General features: G+C 45.9%; 1 protein-coding gene across 3 annotated transcripts in view; it reads right to left on the minus strand.

Moving 5' to 3' along the window:
• Positions 1-383: 383 nt before the first annotated feature.
• usf3 (upstream transcription factor family member 3) overlaps positions 384-22,504 on the minus strand; it is a 37,713-nt gene continuing 15,592 nt past the window's right edge. The window contains exons 2-7 of one of the 3 annotated variants that reach the window (XM_033023116.1): positions 20,774-20,843; positions 16,835-16,863; positions 13,714-13,796; positions 12,426-12,522; positions 6,125-12,085; positions 384-6,086 (exon numbers count right to left, since the gene is read on the minus strand). In XM_033023116.1, the coding sequence (XP_032879007.1) occupies positions 6,129-12,085; positions 12,426-12,522; positions 13,714-13,796; positions 16,835-16,863; positions 20,774-20,820 (6,213 nt within the window). In that variant the 5' untranslated portion in view covers positions 20,821-20,843 and the 3' untranslated portion in view covers positions 384-6,086; positions 6,125-6,128. Of the gene's footprint in view, positions 12,086-12,425; positions 12,523-13,713; positions 13,797-16,834; positions 16,864-20,773; positions 20,844-22,504 lie in introns of all 3 variants that reach the window. The other 2 variants (XM_033023115.1, XM_033023114.1) reach the window with 2 other exon arrangements.

Consider the following 22,504-nt stretch of genomic DNA (forward strand, 5'->3'; position numbering starts at 1 on the left):
GTTACTCTCAAAATGAGTTGGATTCAGGAATTATGATTTGAAAACAGAACTGGGGAAATGATGGCTAAGTCGGGATTGAGGGCATTTGGCAAAGGATTGAGTGTGGAGTCTCACAGATTAATGGTGGGCTCATGGTTCATCATTTGCTCAAAGGTAATATGAATCTACACAGAGGCAACTGTGAAGTGGCGCATTTTGGAACAACGGGATCTTGAAGTTTGGAGCAATTTATCATTAAACACAGCAAATTAACAAAGGCATTAATAAATTGCAAAATTTAATTTTCTTTCTAAAATGTTAATTGGTTTCTCTATTGCCGACGGTGGACACCCTTCTTCAAACACCAAGCATTCAAAGATCTGGACAGCACAACAACAATAATATCCATTTATAACCAAATTCAAGTGTTTATTCACAAGTATTTACAAAAACATTAGAAAATGTCCCAATAAAATTAACATAATTGAATACATACAGAATCAAGTATATCACCTGTTTTAGAAATATTTAAATATATTCACAACCTGAAGGTGAGAGTGGTGACCATCTCTTATCATTGCATTGTCTTTAGTGATGAAGACACCAAAAGACAAATAGATAACAAAGTTGTTGTGTCTACCAACCCTCTCCTAAAGTGTCCCTGTACAATTGTGCAGGTGTCAATGCAGTTCCTCATAAAGAAATCTCCCTCTGACATAATTTCCAATTTCTTGATATGTTAGATGACTTCTCTTTGAACTTGCATTGCCCAACTGAAGGATTTAAAAACATTAGCAATGTAAATAACTTTAAAAAGTAAAAGACCACTGTTGCTGGCAGTTTCTGTTTTGAGAAGACCATCAGGGTCAAATGAAAGCCCTTTACAGCCCTTTATTGAAGCGTACTCCCGCCAGAACACTGTCACAATTTAAAAATTCAAATGTCACAAAAACATCTGCTAAAAAAATATATATTTGAATGTTTAACCTATCTTATAGCTCTGTATATTTTGCAAGCAACTAAACAGCTCAAACCCAACAAACCTTAGATGATAGGTTATAGTCCATACTTGCAGCATCATTTGCAGCTAGTTTATTTATGTTAGATTAGTGTAGGTAATAATGGCAAGATCTGTCATCTTTCAATTGCTGTCATGAAACGGTTACACTGGAACTCCAAATTTATTCAAACAGAAAGGAAAAAGTACTTTAAGATACTTTGCACAGGTTGAAGGAAAATACTTTAAAAAAAATATTTAATAAATCACTCAAGCCAACTTGTTGAACTCTTCCAACCAGTAAATGCAAGGATCAGGTATGGTTTTACTGTTAATAAAAGTGCACACACTCTAATTCTGCATCACTTCTGCAGAGGCTTTCTGTGTTTAAGCCATTCAGTGCCAAATATTCCTCACAAAAAACTTTTAATGGAACAAAGAGGTGGTTTTGAATTTAAGGAAAACAACAGAGCAGATGATTTAGTAACCCCCACTTTTTAAATTGTAAGGTTGTATTGACATGACCAACACTAGATTAAAGCATGCAGACTTGAGCACCATTATTTTGATCACAGGCAGTCAGTTTGGGGATTGTTTAACTGCTGGTCTATTTACTAAAGATGGTCTTAGCTGATAAATGAAACATGTAAAAGATGATATTAGAGGGATGGGTTAAATTTAAATAATGTGGGTAGTCCAAGTCCAATACAACAATTATGTTCAGCAACAATGTACCATGACTTTCATTAAAACACAGAAACCTGCATGCCAGGAGGCTAATATTTAGCCTGTGCTAGTTCTGAGAAAATAATTTTACTTAGATTCTGTGCCCTCTCTGTCAATACAGACATAAAGCTGCTTGGAACAAGGAGAGCGAGCTCTGATGAGTCACTTCTCAGGATCCACGCCTCAAATTATTCCTAGAGGGATCAGACAACAGACTTCACTGCCTTTGGTTTTAATGAGATGATATAATCGAGAATAAAGCTGTTTTCATTTCATCATGTCAAAAAGGCCAACTGAGGAGAGGGGCAGGTGAATCAGCAATAAATTGGTTGTGGTAGACTAAATACAACCATATTCGGAGTAGAGGGACCTTCACCCTGCTGTGCCTGACCTAGGAACGTTTGATACTACTTTTGGGTATTGGGGTAGAAAGTGCTCTGCTAGCCAACACCAACATCACTCAGTTGTGACAATAATCATATAAAACTATTCAAAGGCAATCTCAATAATATCTGATAACATCTGGACATGAGCAATGGCTCAGCAGAAGCATTATTGCCTCAGTAAGAGGTTGCAAGTTCAGCTTAGTTGGAAGCACTGGAACCTGCATTTGCGTTAATATAAAGACAAGGGTACTGTTTTATATATAGGGTCATATGTAATGAGAACGATATTGAGTCAGAATATAAATGATGAAGTCATTCTGTTGTCAATCCATTTGGTGAGTTTTTATGCATAAAATTTACATCCATCTTCCATTAAATTCATAATTCTGGAGAAATTCCCAGCTCTTATTGTGAGGTTGTTATGGTTACTGTTCAACTCTTTGTAAATTGAGCTCTTTACTGCACAACAGTCTTTACTGTGAAACTGGCAGATGCAATGTTATCATAAAATGGTTTGAAAGTAGCAGCTTAAATGTTAATTATTATTTATGGTCATTATTTTAATCTCACATTTGTACTTATGCGGTGACGCAGTCAGAAAGGAACTGAAAAATGGGATGAAATATGCACTGAGTGTAATCTTTAAATACGTTAAGGAAGAAAATTAATGTAGAAACTAATACAGCCTATTGTTTTGAAGTAATGGTGTCCAATATCGGAAAGTGAATTATTGGAAGCATTCTGTCTATAATATCTGCATATATTTAAAGAAAAAAGTTCAGAGGTGTATTACCTTTGAGGGGACCGGGGTAGGTTAAAGAACTGGGCACAGATTTAAGATTCAGTTGGGGGCAGGGGGTTCAGATGAGGAGAGATTATTTTCCTGATACAACAAGGAGCAAGCAATCTGACTGCAGATGCAAAGGGAGCCTTCAAATGGCAATGAAGGAAAAATTACACTGCACTATGAAGAAAGGTCAGAAGAGTGAATCTAATTGGGGAGGTCTTTCAAAAAATTGGCTGAGTTATGATGGGCTAAATGGTATCGTCCTGTGAAATTTTGAAACTAGATTTGATCAGTAGGTCTGAAATTTGTTTTTCAGCCAATGGAAACAATTTAGCAGCATGCTTGGTTTCTTTTCTTCTGACTTCCAAGGGAATGAAGATTGGTCAGCATATACCAGCTGGTAACTGATTGTCAGCTGTTTTATTCCAATTTAAACCCATCAATGTCCATTAACAACCCAAGTCACAGGACATGCAACTTTGAACCCTGCCGTTCATGAGAATTTGATTCAGTCAGAGGAAAGGGCTCATTTTCATTAACAAATGGCCATGCGAGGCAAAATTCAGGTCAAGACACTGGGATGAGATGTGAGTGTTAACACTTGAGAAAAAGCAAAAAACACTGCACCAGTGAGGGGACAGGGTGGAAGGGCGCACAGGCAACAAGGAAGCTACATTGGTGCACAGGAGAATTAGGACGTGAGATCGAGATTTCTTTGAAGAATTTGCTCATAAATTCTTTAGATATCTGATTCTGCAGATTTTAGAATGTTTTAATTTTAGTTTTGAATGGAATTTCAGAGAACTTGAATTGTGCCTTCTTATGCAGGCTGTGCTTATTTGGCAGTTTAGGAGGGCAAGATTCCTGTACATATGCTGATTCGAGGAGCTCACAATGTTAGCACTACCATTTATGAACATTTATGGATGGTGGGGGCTTGGAACGCATTGCCTGGGGCGGTGGTGGAGGCAGATACGATAGTGGCATTGAAGAAGCTTTTAGAAGCTTTTGCAGAGAATGGAGGGATATGGATCACTTGCATGCAGATGTGGTCATTTAGCTAGGCATCATGTTCAGCACAAACATTGTGGGCCGAAGGGCCTGTTCCCGTGCTGTTCTGTTCTATGTTCTATGTTAATAGCTAGTGTGATGGAATTCTCCTGTTGATTTTGGATAAGATTTTCCTTTAATGCTTCACATTATGTTTTTCCATAATATATGCATCATGAACAAAGTATTATTATTTTACTTCAGGAAACAAATTCTAAATGATAAATCCTATTACGCTAGTTCCACAAATGGGGCATGTAATTTGTTTTAGTTTTAACAGTGAGTCTGTTTCCCAGCAAGACAGAACAGAAGGATAGATTTGCTCCTACAGTTGCTCATGCCCCATTTGCCCAACATGGTGCTTATGTGATGATACAAAGCTGCCAGAGTGGTGGACAAAGGGGGGGGAAACACATCAGCTGGTCGATGGAAAAGATGAATAAACAGGCTTCCTTGAAAATGATCTGTGTAAAAGATAAATCTAATTAGAGAAAATTAGATTTCTCCAACAAAGTCACATGCAATTTCTGATATTAGTGGGGATTAAAACTATAGATTAAATTTCTGACTGAATATTCTCAGATTTGCATCTATTGTTCAACAGCAATAGATGAGTGAGTAAAAACTATCTGAGTGAAAGAAAACAAGTTCCACTGCCACAGGCCCCCTCAACATTTGTAGTTTTAGGCAAATTTATTTGTGGATGAACAGCACCTTTTTTGAACTTTTATCACAACGTTCCCAGGTTAGACAAAGCCCTTCAACAACTGAGATGTGACCTGACACATGAAGCAGTAGCAAGTGCTTTTTTATATTCTCCCCATACCAGCTATGTTTTCTGGCCCATCGTGTGACACTGTTACGTTACGGGCACTTTGACATGTGCACTACAAACTAATGCCGGCTCTCTTCCAGTGGGGGGCCACAGTCAAGCAAGAACAATTGCTGATCCAACAAAGGAAGAAGATACTCATTTACTGTATATCCAGCTTCATGGAATGAGGTGCACAAGGTACGCCAAATATTCCAGTGTTAGAAAAACCAAAGCTGAGCGAAACTCAAGTGGGCTTACCTCCTGGCATTACTGCACACAGAGAATGGAGCAGATTTATTGCCTTAATCTGTAAAGTGCAAGGGAGTCACGCTGATGAACGCTGACCTTTAACAATCGCCGTGACTGCAAAAGCCATCTAACTTAAACCATTGCTCAAAAGAAAGATCAGTCAGGCTCCCATGGAGAGGGTGGCCTACTTCTATTAAAGCACAGAGTATGTTAAAGTATGTTACAATAAGGCAAACTAAAATGCATTTATATGGAAATTAACTATAATTTTTTTATTTAAATATTTTATACAACATGCAGATTCAGACCCTCATCCATTAAATACACACCAAATTCCTCTTTGTTTCTCCTTGCCTAATGCTGAATTAATGGTAGCCTTGCATTTTAAATACAAGATGGAAATGGAAGGGTGGGTGTCATTTTACTCGTGCCATTTTGATCTTATGGGCATAATTCTTTAAGAAATTGATCCCAATAAAAAGGGGGTTGTTTGTACTGAATAGTGGAACCCTCAGATAAATACCATTTCTTGCCCCTGTACATTGTACTATTGATAAGCAGATCAGTAAATCAACCAACCTCAACACCGCTCCAGGGACAACCCCCTTGTTAACATCAAGCCCAACAAATACTGGTTGGCGAGACAACCCATCACTTCACATATTTACAATTCAAAATCATTCAGTTCTACCAATCCATCAATGTGTATAAAAATCTATATCATACATCATATATCAGGAGCTGTGGGAACGCAAGATGTTAATTTGCCTGCAATTTCTTGAAAGATATGGCCTTGCCACCAGCGTGTGAATACTTTGGTACACTGGGGGGGGGGTGGGACAGCTGGCTGGTGCGATGACACATCCATGGTTCTCCCCTAGCGCAACTCACTCCCTTGACATCCCCACCATCTCTCTCTCAAGCACTCTCCGCCAGCCTAGAGATCTTGCCACTAACGGCACCAAATAAAAAAGCATCTTGCCCACTTCAAAGTATCTGCTGCTGAAGGAGATTGGGGTTGGTTGGGAGGGGCTGAGTGATGGGTTATTTCGGTTGAGCAACTGCAGGGTGTGAAGAGAGCTGGAGAAGTCCACTCCGACCTCAGCACCTTGCAGCCATCCGGAGAGTCCACACCGGGTTTCACACGGCCGAGCTGCCGTCGTGGCCTAGGATGTGGCTGATATTGTGCGCGGATCTGTTGGAGTGCTGTTTGGAGACGTCGGAGAGGGCGGGGTTGGTTAAAGGCAACAGAGGTGACATGGGCATGGCGGGGGTGTCTGCGGCCATGGGCGCGGCGGCGATCTCGGGGAACAGGGTGGTCAGGTTGAAGTTAGACAGGTGCGCGGTGATGCTGGAGCTGTTGGCTATGGGCCTGGCAGAGATGTCGGGGAGCAGTGGGAAACTGGGCTGCGGAAAGCCAACGGGCCGAGGCGGCGACAGGATGGCGCCGAACGGGTTGCTGGCTTTCTCCGTGTTGGGGCTGGTGAAGATCTGGTTGGAGAAGTAAGGGAGAGAGAGGTCGTTGGAGAGGTTGGGGTGCGCCGGCGAGTACGGAGGGTAGAATGAAGGCAGCGGGTTCTGCTGCTCCACCGGAATGAGGGTAGGGGTCCGGTTCGCGCCCGGCTGTGTCACCGGGGGGATGAAGGGAGGGTTGGCGTTGAGGGGCGGGTTCATGCCGCCCTCTGCGATGAAGGGGAAGCCGAAGCTCTGCGAGAGTTGCTCCTGGGTGAGGTTCTCGCTGGGCACCTGCTGGTTGTCGGCGACGAAGCGCACGATGCTGGCGGTGCGGGTGGTGTTAGGTTGCTGCCTGCCCAGTATCATCCCCCCGCCGGACGGCAGCGGCAGCTGTAGGCTGCGCTCCAGCGCCTCGGAGCCCCCCCGGTGGCTGACCGAGCGCGGCCGCAGCTTGCCCGCCGAGCCGCCCTGCGCCTGGTGCCGGACTCGCTGCGCCACCGACGAGCCGGGCTGGAGCGGGTGAGACCGCTCGGCTCCGTGGGCCAGCGCCACCCGCACGCCTCCGTGCATGTTGGAGGAGACCTGCGCGTTGGCGTGGCACTTGTTCCCCTGGCTGTCGCCCAGTCTCAACGAGGCTTTCTGCGCCGCCACGCTGGGGCTGCTGTTTCTGCTTTGGATTTCGGACACCGAGGACGGGTCGGGGTAGGGTAGGCTCCGGGATCCGAGCCCGCCCAGACCCAGGTCGCAGCTCTGCCCTTCGCCGTCCCGCCGACCATGCCCCGTGTCCCTGGCCGGTGCGCAACTGTACTCGATACTGATGGGCAGAGCGCACTGCGAGTTCCTGCCATGTTCCGGCCCCGGCCCGCCGCCCAGCTGCTCCGCCAGAGGAGGGGGCAGCAGGCTCTGCAAGAAGCTCTGGTGGCAAGACCCGTCGCCGTCCCTCAACGATGCCCCGCCCGCGGTCGAGATCCCTTGCATGGGCAAGTAAGGCAGGCGGGCCGGTCGCTCGGCGCCGGTTCCCTGGGCAAGCCTGAAGCCGTGCGCTTGGATTCCCCTGTGCGCCGACATGCCGCCGCCCATCTCGCTGCCCCGGGAAGACTGCACCTCAAAGTTGCCCACCGCCTGGGTGGCTTTGAACGGCTGGCAGTCGCCCAGAGACTGTACATCGGCCGCCATGCAGTGTTCCATTGAGAGTTTGGGTGGCAAGCCGTGCACGGGCAAAGATTTGTTCATGGACAGGTCGAGATAGGTGCGCAGTTCGGACTGCTCCACGGCGGCCCTGGGGCTCTGCATGGCCATGCGCGACTCGGCGCTGGAAGGCCTCCCGATCAGAGCCTCTGCCGAGTAGCTGGAGATTCGGTTTCTCTCCTGGCGGTGAGAGGGACATTGCTTGTCGGAGGGCCTGGCTTTGGAAGCCATCTGTTGCTCCAGAGACCTGGACGTCAGCAGCCGCTGGATGCGCGACTGTCCGCCCACCTGCTCGGGGAAGATGCCGGGCCCCTGGCCGCTTCGCCCGCCGTCAGGGTGCAGCAGGTCCGGGGCGTGGAGGCTCTGCAGGTGATGGCTCCGGCCTCCCGCCGAGTTCTCGCACCTCTTGTCCGGGTGCGCGTTGCTGAAGTACGTGTGCGGTACGTGCTGCTGCTGCTGCTGCAGCGGCTGCTGACTGCCCTTGTGCCGGCCCTGCCCGCCGCCCGCCTGGTGCTGCTGCTTCGGCTGGATGGAGAGCTGCGATCCCGGCGCCGCCCGCACCAGCCCTCGCTTCTTCTGCATCTGGGCGTCTTGCGGGGCGGCGCGGAGCTGGTGCTGGACGCCGTGAGCCTGGCCTTGAGCCGATCCCTCACCGTGCGAGTAGTGGTGCTGTAGCTGGTACAGGTGCCGGTCGCGGGCCTGGCTCTGGTGGTGGTGCTTGTAGTAGGAGTGGGTGTGGGCCAGCGGCAGGCCGCTCGGAGACGACCCGTTGGCCTGGAGCAGCCCGTGCGGTTGCATCTGCTGTGCGGCCGGATCCTGCACTCGCTGCGGTCCGTTGCAGTGCGCTTCCATCGTCCTCAGCGTCTCCTCCGGACTGGTGCCCAGGAAATTAGTGGAAGGGAACAAGGCGCCGAGGTTGTGGTTGGGAGAACTGGCCGGCATCTGCGCCATGAAGGGCGGGTCGCGATCGCACAGGTGCCCGGCTAAAGCGCCGAGCCCCGGCTTGCAGTCCAGGCGCGGCCCCCCACCCTGGCACTGCTTCTGCCTCTTGGCCGTGGAGACCAAGTGGTCGGTCGGCCCGTTGCGCTTGCTCGCGTCTTTTCGCATTTCGACGCTCTGCTTCAGCCGCGACTCCAGGGCGAGGGGAGACTGGGGGTGAACTTTGGCGGGGTATTCGGCCAGGGGGGCGCCCTGTTCCGGGTAGACGCTCGGTAGCTGAGTATGGGCGGTCGGGCCGCCGTGGCCCTGGTTCATCGCAACTGGGTTGGGGAGAGGTGGACACGCCAGGGACACGCTCGCCGTTTCTTTGGCGACAGAGGCCACTCCGGCCGGACCCTGCGACTGGACAGCATTGGTTTCCATTCCTGGGCCTTTGTCCGGCTGTAGACTCGGACACGGGGCTTTCTCCGCGCACGGGGGCTTCGCTCCGGCCTCGTACCCCACCAGGTCGGGACTTGAGCCCTTGCCCGGGCTCTCCTGCTCGAATATGGCCCTGGCAGCGAGGGAAACTATGTCGCTGTGGTCGGGCAGGCCGTAGGAGTTGAAGGCGCCGTCTTCCCGGGCGCTGTCCGGTAGTAGGGAGGCGACAGAGAAGCCGCGGCTGCTGCCCGAGCTGGTGGACATGGGAGACTCAGTCTGGCGCTGGGCGCTGAGCGGGGCGGTCGTGCCCTCATGCTCCGGGGGGCATGGATGAGGCTGGGTGGCGCCCTCCGTCTCGCCGCTCGGCAGCCCGTTATCCGCTCGTTGCTTGCCGGTTGAGGGGGCCGGCTCCCTGCCGCATGCCTTGCCTTCCTGGCTGCCCATCTCCTCGCTCGCTTCCACGCGTCCGTGGCGCTGGGCCGCTGCCAGGGACTCCAGCTGTTGGGAAACGCTGGTGATGCCAGGAATACCGTGTGGAGTCGGCGACACAGCCTGAAATCGACCCAAGCCGCTCTCCTTCCCCGTCCCCGTCTCTCCTGCCGGGCAGTAGGCAGTAGGGGCCGTTGATTCCGTAACCGCGCACACATCGTCTTTGAGCAGGTCCACCCGGGGCGAGGAGGCTGCCAGCGATGCGGGCGGTGCCCGCGTCTCCTCTGGGTGCTCAGGGCAAAGAGCCGAGGCTTCTGCTAAACTGGGAGCCAGGAGGGAGAGTGTAGCAGCTGTCTGTTCGTGTGAGGCGGCGGCAGTGGTCACCGTGACCGCGTTCTGGGGCAAGGACAGGTGCTGAGATGCCGGTAGACAGTCTGCAGGCAACGCCTGCTCCACGGCCGCAAACTCGGGTGGGCTGCCCGGGTTAGACCTGGCGTGGTCGCCGGTGGTGGCGGCTGCCCGCGGCTGGTGCCGTGAACCCCTGGCCCTCTTGGACAGTCCGTGCTTCGCAGAAAGAAGCTTCCTCTGCGATTTATTGCATTTGGAGGGGCGGTGTGCGCCGTGGGCACATTTTGGGGGTACGGGATTGCTGCTTGCAAGAGCGGCGGCGGGCAGGTTGTTGGTGAAGGGGCTGCTCGCTGTGGCGGCAGCGGTGCAGACGGTCTGAGCGCTGGAGGCCGAGGGACTGAGCGCCTGACCACGGCCTAAGGGCCCTGACATCTGGGAGACACTCTGACTGAGGCTGGTCAGAGCACCGAAGGTGTTGAGGGCTACGTTGGTGTGTGGGTCTGCGCTGGTTGTCGGCTGGATGATGTGCATTGAGCTCCCCCCTTGCTTTACGGGCTGCACGGCGAAGATCTGGCCGTTGACAGAGATGGTCTTCTGCTGCTGCTGTTGGTGGTGGCCGGCGCCCGTCACCGCTGGAGAATGCGAGCTGCTGGAGCCGCAGGAGGACACGGGCCGCGGCAAGATGTGTACAAGGTGTTTCCCTCCCACTGAATGAACGCCGGCCCCGCTGCTACACGACCCCGCGCTGGAGTCGAGGGAGGGGGCGGCTCTGTTGGCGTGGGGCGGGACCACGGAGACGCCGGTCTGGCTGGCTGCCTGTATGATGACTATCTGCTGACCTTGTGCCTGGCTGTTAATGGCCCCCCTCACCACCGCCGGCGAACTGGGATTCGCCGGCTGCAGGATGATCAGCTTCTGGCTGTTTGGAGAGGACGGGTCTGACCCACCCGAGGTGTGGGCCATTTGGATCACCTGCAAGGGAGGCAGCAGTGACACTACCTTGGCGGTGGGCACAGCTGGAACGGGCTGCAGGGGGGTCTGGAGGGTGACTGGCACCTGTGGGTTGAGTGGGCTGTAGGTTGAGCAGAAGGAGGTCCCTTGAAGCGTGGAGGAGGAAGCCGAGGACACCGCAGCCACGTTATTAACCAGCGGCCCGGCCTCAGAGGCGTGGAAGGAGCTTCTGGCATTGACATTTTCGCTTAATGTCGTTGGCAATATACTACAGCTCACCTGGCTGACAGGATGCACTGTGTTTCCGGCCAGCTGTAAAGTGGTCCATGTAGTCCGAGTGTTACCCGCGAAAGTCATGCAAGTAAAGGCACCAAGACCGTTTGACTCAGAAGAGCAGGCGCTTGTAGAAACCGGGCAGGACACTGTCCACGAGCTGGCTACAGGACAAGACGACATCATACTGCTGTTACACATTGCCCCAGCTTTGAAAGACGGCGGGAAACCACGGGCCAGCGTGGGTGAATTTTGGCAAGCGTTTGGCATCACCACATTTTGCGGGCATTCTACCATGGGCCATTTCATTGACCTTAACTCCGTGTTCTGGCCGCTGGCCGACGTCGAACCCAAAACAGTTTGCTGTGTTATCCCGCTGGGACACTCCACATCCATACACATCGTTCCCATCTGTTGCATGTGCAATGGCAAAGCAAGGGAAGCGTTTGCAGAAACTCCAGGAACATTCGGGACAGGGCATCCACTCGCAGAGATGCTCTGTCCAAATCTGGCTTGGGGACAGTCCAGCACAATTGGGGCAGGGGTGCTTGTTGGGCTGGCTAAAGGCGTCAGTGCGCAGCTGCTGTATGAGTGCTGAAGAAGGTCTGGATCAGATGTGTTCGTTGAAACATTCAGCATACTCTGTACAATGGTCGTGGTGGTAGTGCACGGTGCAGTGTTCAGAGAAGTTCGAGCTGTAGGGAGGCAGTCCGGAACATCCTGCTCAGAGATCCCGGTCTGAAGTTGGACCCCATTTTCCACTGGGCCAATCTCAGCCATCGGCATCATTATATCAAGGCATGATTCTGGAGTTGTGTTCTTCAGGGTGTTCAGCGGTAGCTCTGGTGAACTCTGCACAGTGGTCTGGTGGCAATTCCCATTCAGTTGGTTTCCATTTGTGTAGATGAGCATATCGTCTTGCATTTGGTTGGGAGATATCATCATTGCAACTTTTGAACCCTTGAATTTCCTCTTCCAGTGAATGGTAGGGTCATCATGCAAGCAGATGTCGTTAGCTTTAAGTAATTCCAGAAAACGGTCATTTTCATTCCGTAGATTATCCAGCTGATTTCGTAGTCTGACAATTTCTTCACCTGCAGAAAAGACAAATTTAATTAAAAACAAATCAGCCTTAGATCCATTTAAGAGAGTCTATATGGCTCTATTGATGGCAATAAATTCAAGGACTCCGGCTGTTTGCTTCATGGCCTCAACACTTAACAATGATGACAAATTCTGTCAAAAGTTTCATCATTGCACCGCATATAAAGCGACATCATAAAGATAAGATGGGAGGGATAAGGGCAGGGGAGGCAATAAAGAGAGGAAAAATACTTTAAAAAAGTAAGCATTTTACTTCAGTTTTATATGTTCCCATTTCTTATACATGGCAATGAAAGTGATTACACAATAATTGTTGCATTGTATGCTCACCTTGTTCTTTGGTTCCCCCATTCAAAAGAATTTCATCATTCTGTCTCTTCAGCTCTGAAATGTACTTGTATGCTTGATCCAGTATCATGTTTTTACTCTGCGTAGAAGAGAAAACTGTAGTTTAACAAAGCCTCGTTCATTGACGACTGCATTGGTGCTACCTCCTGCTACATTGACGACTGCATTGGTGCTACCTCCTGCACCCATGCAGAACTCACTGACTTCATCCATGCAGCACTCAAATTCACCTGGACCATTTCCGACATCTCCCAACGGTTTCTAGACCTCACCATCTCCATCGCAGGTAACAGACTACTGACCGACATCTACTACAAACCCACTGACTCCCATGGCTATCTGGACTACACTTCTTCCCACCATGTCTCCTGTAAGGACTCTATCCCCTACTCCCAATTCCTCCGTCTATGCCGCATCTGCACCCAGGATGAGGTGTTCCAAACCAGGGCATCGGGGATGTCCTCATTCTTTAGGGAATGGGGGTTCCCCTCTTCGACTATAGATGAGGCTCTCACCAGGATCTTCTCCATATCCCGCAGCTCCGCTCTCACTCCCCATCCCCCCCACTCGTAAAACAAGGACAGAGTCCCCCTTGTCCTCACCCTCCGCCCTACTAGCCATCGCATACAACATATAATCCTCTGACATTTTCGCAACCTCCAACGGGATCCCACCACTGGCCACATCTTCCCATCTCCTCCCCTTTCTGCTTTCCGCAGAGACCGTTCCCTCCGTAACTCCCTGGTCAATTCGTCCCTTCCCACCCAAACCACCCCCTCCCCTGGTACTTTCCCTTGCAACCACAGGAAATGCTACACCTGTCGCTTTACCTCCTCTCTCGACTCCATCCAAGGACCCAAGCAGTCTTTCCAGGTGAGGCAGAGGTTAACCTGCACCTCCTTCAACCTCTTCTACTGCATCCGCTGTTCGAGGTCTCAACTGATCTACATCGGTGTGACCAAGCGCAGGCTTGGCGATCGCTTCGCCCAACACCTCCACTCAGTTCGCAATAACCAGCCTGATCTCCCAGTGGCTCAGCACTTCAATTCCCCCTCCCATTCCGTATCCGACCGTTCTGTCCTGGGCCTCCTCCATGGCCAGAGGGAGGCCCACCGCAAATTGGAGGAACAGCACCTCATATTTTGCTTGGGTAGTTTACACCCCAGCGGTATGATACCGGTTGAGTCTCATGAGATACAAACCACCATTATCTATCTAAATTGTTTAACTTTAGAATTTTAAAAAATGTACAAAATTGGAACAGTTTTACCTGTTTCAGAGCAGGAGAGCATGGAATTAGTTCTCCAATTTTGTTTATTCCCGAGTTAATCTTCTTCTTTCGATGTCTTTCCACTAGAAACATCAGAATTTGTCTTAAAAGTTGAAAGAGCTCAGTTTTGAATACATTTTTGTCTATTTTCTAACTTTCCTTTATGACAGTAACACGTCTGCAGGCAACCAAGGCAGCCAAGTTCTGAAATATTATGTTGGGAAAGTTAGAATTATTTTCATATTACTCCGGCACATCACAATAAAGTTGCTCTGTGCTGCCCATTAACTGGATACCTGACCATTTCCACTGTGGTTATAAATCTAATAACTACCCTCTCCAAAGTAACCCAGTGATCAACTAATTCACACACAGCAAGCTTTAGCATTTAATTTTCAGTTTAATTTACATCCAGTACTTTATTAAAACTTAAGCAATTTCCCCTCAGCCATCGTCTTTTGTTTACTCTCCATCTCCTTGGCTGCAGTTGTTTATCTCAGCTCAAAGACAAACCTATAATTTTCCATAACCTTGTTATTCACAGAGAAGGTTATGTATCAACATTGGGAGTGAAGGAAAACTTTTGAAGTAAAGAAATGTTGCTGTATTTAATGGAGGGGGGGAGAACTATACATTTCTGGATGATTTTTCAGAAGAGCATTAGTAAAACAATCACAATTGGTAATCACTAATAGGAATAGTACATAATATTGTAATTTTCAAACTCTTGAATGTGACATTGTAATAAAGTGAACCAGTATGTGCGGTTACTGGCAAAGTAACTGATTTTCATTGAAAGCGGGAAGGAAAAATATTCTCAACAAAGATCAAGCAATTTTCATGAAGAGAATTTGCCCTATTCCAATGACTGCTTCTTTCAGATATCAATTCAAAAGGATTCCGCGTGCTCAGCGTCTGTTAAGTCATCAAACAATTAAAAACAAGAAAATGCTGGAAATACTCAGCAGGTCAGGCAGCGTCAGAGGGGAGAGAAACAACATTAACATTTCAGGTCAATTGCTTCCCCAGAACTTGAAAATGAGAAAATAAGCATATTTTAAGATGTAAAGAGAAAGGGGGTGCAGCAAAAATGGGAATGTCTCTAGAGACCAAGGTTGTCTGGATAAATCAATTATTTCAGTGTCGCAGGAGAGGAAGCTGATCTGTCTGAAGTAATGAGACGAGATAAATAACTGAGAAAGGTTCAGAAAGGGGAAAAAAACATTCTAGACCCTTGAGGTTCAGACAGAGCAAATGTTGAACATCTAAATAAAGGAGAATGCTGGAAATACCTAGCAATCAGGCAGCATCTGAGAAAACAAAAACTGAGATATTACAGGTGGATGATCTTTCATCAGATCAAGATACCCATTCCTGACACAAAGTCTGATCAGCTGCCCATACACTCAATCAGTTGAGAGAATTTCACAGGCGGAGAACCACAAAATACTTTCATTTATAAATATCATACAGAATGCAAAACATTGACTGGATCTATACATGAGTAAAGCAACTGAAATATCTCCACTAAGGATATATCTAAAAAAAACCTTGCAATTTAAAATTTCACAAAAGTTAAATACAAGAACTAATGTAATGCATGTGAATTAAGGGACATATACTTCAATGGCTATGGCTTGGTTAACAAATAAAAAAATAATTTAGATCTCATATAATTAATCAAACTAATCAAAAGATTTTCTAATGGAATGTCATCAACCTGAAACATTATTTTATTTCTTAACTGCTTGACCTGCTGTGTGTTACCAGCGTACTTCCATGGTGATATCAGTTTAAGGAAATTCAGCTTGGGTGCATTGCAGCACACTGCATAGAGTTAGTGAGGGTGCAATGAAAGCATAGTGTTTTTACAGCATGCATTTACACAAATCCTGGAGCTGCTGTCAGTTGTATGGAATAATGAACACTATACCTTGGTACACGTGACAATAAACTAATGACTAATGATGGCAAGCAAAGGTCATTACTCTGCCTTTACTCCTACAAAGTCCAGGCCAATACATGGTTTACATTGTCACTGCAATAATTACAATAAACATTACCATAACAGTTAATTCATTATTACTGTCACTTGGTGCTAGGTAATTGTCCCTTGAAAAAGACCAATATAATACTTGACTATATAGTTAAGTGCAAAATATAACAATGGTCGTCACACTAACAATAAAACACCTGGACTATCAGTGGCAGAGGCCACTTGCAACAAGGGACAGAAGATACAGCTGGATTGCCGAGGTTAATAGTGACCACAACGGCACAGCAAGATTATCAAGTAAAAAATAAAGAGCAAGTTAGGAGATTGTCAGCTGAACACAAGCATGTTCCTGAAGCTATCCAAAGATTTTTCAAGCAGAAAAAGCCATATACCAGCAGTTACTGCAATAAATTCCAATGATAATAACATTTTCAAACTTTACATTATTTAGCAAAAATCAATGTTAACTTTATTATGGAACACCTGTGGGTTCATGGAACAAGTGACCATGAAACAATGCTCAAGTGAATGCTTCACAAAATATGCTTTGTGAATGACAAAATGAGCAAGGCAGATTGGGAATAATTCTGCAAGAAAGAACTGCAGATGCTGGTTTAAATCAAAGGTAGACACAAAATGCTGGAGTAACTCAGCGGGCGAGGCAGCTTCTCTGGAGAGAAGGAATGGCCGATGTTTCGGGTCGACCCTTCTTCAGACTGATGTCAGGGGAGGGGGGGCGGAACAGTTTTGTATCTTGGCAATAATTCTCTTGGCTCATCACTAACTCCACATAACAACGGCTTCATTACTCATTTTGAGTTACTGGCTTAGCTCAGTATCCAAATCATTCATGCTGATCCTCACTAATTAAGGTGACTGGTGCATAGGGACAGTAACATTGGTGGACTGTAAGGTCCAGACTTGAAAGACTTCATGGGAAGTTTTGGGTACACACATCACAACAGAAGAATATGCATCAACGGTGAACAATTCATGCAATCATAATGCTCGTTCCATAAAGTTTGCAGCCTCGTGCTTTCTCAAAATCCTCCCTACATGTACTAAAAACAGCTAAATTACTGTAACTATCATAACACTGAACCAGAAACAGTACCAAACACTGACCTGCGTTGTGAGATTCTCGATTTTTCTTCCTATTTACATAAGGAAAAAAAAGGAAATAGTTAAGTAGCAATAAAAGAAGATAAACAACCCACCCAAATGTGTCTTTTATTCATTTTCAAGATCTAGGTCTCACCAATTTATTGCCCAACTTAACCTAGAGGAGATGGTAGTGAGGCACTCCATTGTACTCTGCAATTCTCATGGTGAAGGTGTTCACACACAGTGCTGTTTGGTAGAGAGTTCCAGGATGTCAACCCACCAATGCTTTGGGTGGTTAAAGGGGTGGCAATATACCAGGCTGCTTTATCTTAGGTGGCATTGAGGTTCTTCAAAGCTTTAGGTGTTGTTCTCATTCAGTGCCACAGAATCTTCTATCCTGTGAGTGTTCACTTTATCCATGCTCCTCCCAAATTTGTACATTTCAATCAATCTCCTATGTTCCAAAGAAAAAAGGTTCCTGCCTATCCAGCCTCTCCCTGTAACTTAGGCTTGCAAGTTCAGATGACATTCCGGTGAATCTCTTCTACACCTTTTCTAATTTAAATGACATTGTTCCTATAGCTGGCAGCCTCACCATTGACTTGTAACAGCCGTATCACAGTCTCAGTCTTTCTGTACTGAATACACTTCCTAGTGAAGACAAGTGTCAACCACCTTACCCACCTGAACTGCCACTTTCAGGAAACCTTACACCAAACTCCTAGATCTCTATTCCACGACACGCTTCAGGGCTCTACCATTTACACATTTTCTGTGCAAGTCCTGCCATGGTTTGATATACCAAAATGTAACATCTCACACTTGTCAGAATTAAATGTCATTTACCATTCCTTGCCCCACCTTCCCAATTGCTCTAGATCTGGTTATAAACAGAGATCTTTCTTCCCCATCCACTATACCACCAATTTATTATTTTTTTCCTGACGCTTGAGCCTCTAGTTTTAGGCTCCCCTGCCTTGTGACAAAGACCAACGATTATGCAAACTATGCCCCTCATAAGCTTAGAAACATCTTTAAGGTCATCCTTAGATTCCTATATTTCAGTGAGTATAAAGCCAACCCATCCAATCTCTCCTTATAATAACTGTTCCAAATAACATGATGGTGAATCTTTTCTGCACGCGCTTTATTATTACTACGATATTATTTGTGCAGCTTGGAGACAAAAACTTTACCCAGTACTCTAATTAAGGTTTAATCAATATATATACAACTGCGATATGACATTAAAACTTTTACCTCCACGCCATGGCCTGTGAAAGTAAGCATGTCAAATGTCTTTTGCGCCACCTATCTCTCTGTGATGGCACTTTCGGAGAGATATGGATTTGCACCCAAAGTCCTTCCATATATCAACACATGCTAAAGTTCCTGCCATATACGTTCCCAAAGTGCGTTACCTCACACTTGTCTGCATTAAATTCAACCTGCCATTGCTCCACCCAACTTTACAGCTGATCAATGTCCCACTGCATCCTTACACAACCTTCTTCATTATCTACGATTATCAATTTCCATGTCATCAGGAAACTTATCAAGCATACAACCTTTAAGGTGAGGGGGTAAGGATTTAGTGGGAACCCGAGTGGTAACTTTTTACACAAGGGCTGGTGGGTGTATGGAGCAAGCTGCCAGAGGAGGTAGTTGAGGCAGATACCATCACAACACTTAAGAAACATTTAGACATGTATATGGATAGTGTAGGTTAATAGAGATATGGACCAAAAGCAGGGAGGACTAGTGTGGGTGGGGTATGTTGGTCAGTGTGGGCAAGTTGGGCTGAAGGGCCTGTTTCCATGCTATATGACTCCAAATTCTCATGCATGTCATTACATATATACAAAAAAGGCCTGCACCGATCCCTGCAACACACCCCTTGTAACAGACTACCACCCTGTGTTTTTATTTGATATTTCCAGTATTTACGGATTTTTTTTTTTTTTACTTGCATGGCTGGATTTTAACAATCCTCAAATGCTGAGCAAGCAAATTGCATCAAACTGTTCCATTAAAACACAGTTAAGGCAAACCACTTAGCATTAGTCAAAGCATCGGACTGAGACCTCCTGAATATCTAGGGATTATTTAAACTGGAAGATTGTTCCATAGACACCAAACTACAGCCTGGCACTATTATGTTCATAGAATCATTGTATATAGTCAATGCCTTCGATTTTTCTTTGACAGTCTTTTGATAAGTTCTGACCCAACAGCAATATAAAAGTTGATGTTATGTTGCAGTAATATAAAAACTTTAGTCAGGTTACAGTAGTGTGTGCAGTTCTGGTCACTAGGAAGGATTTAAAGACTTTGGAGATTCTGCAGAAGCGATTCACCAGGATATCGCCTGGATTGAAGTGTATTGAGTTGGATGATCAGCCATGATCATATTGAATGGCGGTGCAGGCTCGAAGGGCCGAATGGCCTACTCCTGCACCTATTTTCTATGTTTGTTTCTATGTTTCTATGTATTAGCCATAAGGAGAAGCAAGGCAAACTTAGAATATTTCTCTACGGAGTCAGAGGCTGAGGGGCAACCTGATAAGAGCATATAAAATGATGTGACATAGATAGGATAGATGGTCAGAGTCATTTACTCAAGATGGTAAATGTCAAATACTAGAAGGGCATTGTGGCTTTAGACTTTAGACATACAGCAAGGAAACATGCCCTTTGGCCCACTGAGTTTACGCTGTCGAGTGATTACTCTAACACTATCCTACACACTCGCAACTATTTTACCGAAGCCAATTAACCTACAAAGCTGCACATCTTTGGAGTGTGAGAGGAGACCTGAGCACCCGGAGATATCTCACGCAGTCATAGGGAGGTTTGGTAGCACCAATGCTTATAAAGCTGGACAAGTCTAAAGGACATAACTGCTAGAGAGTGTCTGTGGCAACTCTTGAGAAAGCTCCGTTAATTTGACTTTTTCATGGATCAACTTGTTGCAGATGCTTGTTCCGCTGATTACACTGGTGAGCATTAGTGAGAACAGTGCATTGTGCTCCTCAACCTCTCATAAGGATACTTTCCAAAGTGATCCATGCGGTCTCTCTGATTTACTGAACATTTCCCAACATATTTAATAATCCTTGATCAGGAATCTCCTGACAACAGATGATATGCTAAGTGGGTTACAATACTGTAGTTTTCATCTCTTTACTTTCAGTTAAATAGCAGAGTGACATACACAATTGTCAAAACTCAAAGAATTGCTCCTGATGTGCAAGCTCTTTGGTAAATTAAATTAAGACATCTGCAAGCATCTCACTTACTTCCTTTAAATTAAGTGGCCTAGGATCAGATTAATACAAGGTACAACTGAAAACTTCACTTTAGACCAACCCTCCCTGCTACACCCAATTTATCAAGTTACCAAGATATTGTAAATATCTTAGGAGACGCACCTAATCAGCATCTCCAACCTCTTCCACAACCATTAGGTTGTATCATCCTCACATATTAAAGCCTGTCCATACAGCAATATCACAAACCTATTATGCTATACTATATACTATATACATGCTATTATTCTTACATGAAATGAACAACTCAGCTCTTGGATTGACAAATAACATCCAACTGCAACTTTGCAAGCTCACGAGAACACCAACTGTGCAAACAAGAATAATGAGTACAATATTGTGCTCTGTGCCTTTTGGATGTATTTCCAATATACTTTTAAATAAAATATGCATCAGTGTGAGAATCAATCGCAATAGTTGAAAGGAGATTGGACGCTGAAACACATCAATTAAAACAATAAATCTGAAGAAACTATTGAAGGCATGGTCATTCTGGAAGGGATGGCCCCATGAGATACTTGAGTAGGATCAGAACACAAGCAAAATTGAACCCACTCTAAGCTTCGGAATAGAAAGGATACATTAGAACCAGAAAGAATCTCAAGTATTTACTTAAAATCACCCCACTTACCTGTGAGTTATGCGCAGCGGTGTCTGATTTTCTGTCATTTCTGGCATAGTGACTGCAGACTGCACTCCTTCTACCATAATAAATAAATTACAAAAAAGTTAATTATATTAGAGCAAAACTGAACTTGGGACAACATTAAACTAGGATGGGATAAGATACAAGTTCAAGTGAGTTTATTGTCATGTGTCCCTGATAGGACAATGAAATTCTTGTTGTGCTTCAGCACAACAGAACATAGTAAGCATTAACTACAAAACAGATCAGTGTGTCCATATACCATTATACCTGAGTTTATACTGTTCTGCAATAATTACTATGCTGGAGATAGACACAAAAAGCTGGAGTAACTCAGCAGATCAGGCAGCATCTCTGGAGAAAAGGAATGGGAGATGCTTCAGGTCGAAACCTTTGTATGCTGCCTCCCAGGTGCCAGGCCAAGAGATCTCCGAGTGGTTGGGAGATTTGCTAATGATGTGCAAGAGGATTTAAATTGGTTTGGCAAGTGGATGGGCCCCAAAAAAGTAACTTGGCAGATGAGAAAGTTGAGACAAATACCGAAGTTAAAGCAAATTCAACAGGCAGGACAGCAAGAGGAGGACAGGGAGTGAGAAAGGTCTGATACACTAAACTGCATTTGTTTTAATGTAAGAAGCCTGACAGGCAAGGCAGATGAACGCAGAGCATAGATGGAAGTGGGATATTATAGCTGTTACAGAAGATGGTTGCAGAATGGGTAGGATTGGCAGCTCCTCATTCTGGGATACAGATTCTACAGGCATGATAAAGGTGGAAGGTAAGAGAGGAGCAGCCGTTTGTTTGATTAGGGAGGACATTGCACAGCGAATATATGTGAGTGGAACTCAGAAATAAGAGATTGATCTGATGGGATTGTACTATGGGACTTCCAAATAGTAAACAGGAAAAGCAACTATGTAAAAGAATTGAGAATAGCTGTAAGATTAATAGGGTTGTAATGGTTGTTATATGGTTGTTATTGTTATATGGTAGGCGATTTTAGGCGATTTTAACTTTCCTAATGTTGACTGGGACTGCCACAGTGCTAAGTACTTGGATGGAAGTGTGTGCAGATAGATTTTCGTAAGCAATTACCTTACGAGAGAGAGGGCAACACTCAACCTCACATTGGGAAACACCGCTGGGCATGTGATTAAAAAGTCAGTGGGGGAGCACTTTGGACCCAGTGACTATAATTCCAGTTTAAAAATAATTATGGAAAGAGATAGGATTGGTCCACGTTAAAATCCTAAAAATTAGGACAAGGCTAATTTTGATGGCATCAGACAGAAACTTGCAAAGATTGACTGGGAGAGACTATATGCAGGTAACAGAACATCTTGCATAAGCAAGGCTTTTCAAAGTGAGTGGTGGAAGAGTTCAGGGATAGGATGTTTCTGTTCAAATGAATGAAAGACTGGCAGGATTAGGGAACCCTGATTTAAGAGGAATATTCAGGCTCCGGTCTGGAAAAGGGAGGCATATGTCAGGGACAGGAAACTGGGATCAAGCCAATCTCTTGAAGAGTATAAAAATATAGGAGTACACTTAAAATGGAACCCATGAGGGGGAAAATAAAGAGGGCAATTATTTTATTAGAAAATTTTTTTTTTTTTAAAGAAGTTGGTTCAGTCTTCATGAAGAGGACACAAATAAATCCTGGAAACACTAGGGAGAAATGAAAAATGAAAAATGAAAGGAAATTGTTTAAAGAGC

This window comes from Amblyraja radiata, chromosome 6, assembly GCF_010909765.2.
Source record: "Amblyraja radiata isolate CabotCenter1 chromosome 6, sAmbRad1.1.pri, whole genome shotgun sequence".
NCBI lineage: Eukaryota > Metazoa > Chordata > Chondrichthyes > Rajiformes > Rajidae > Amblyraja > Amblyraja radiata.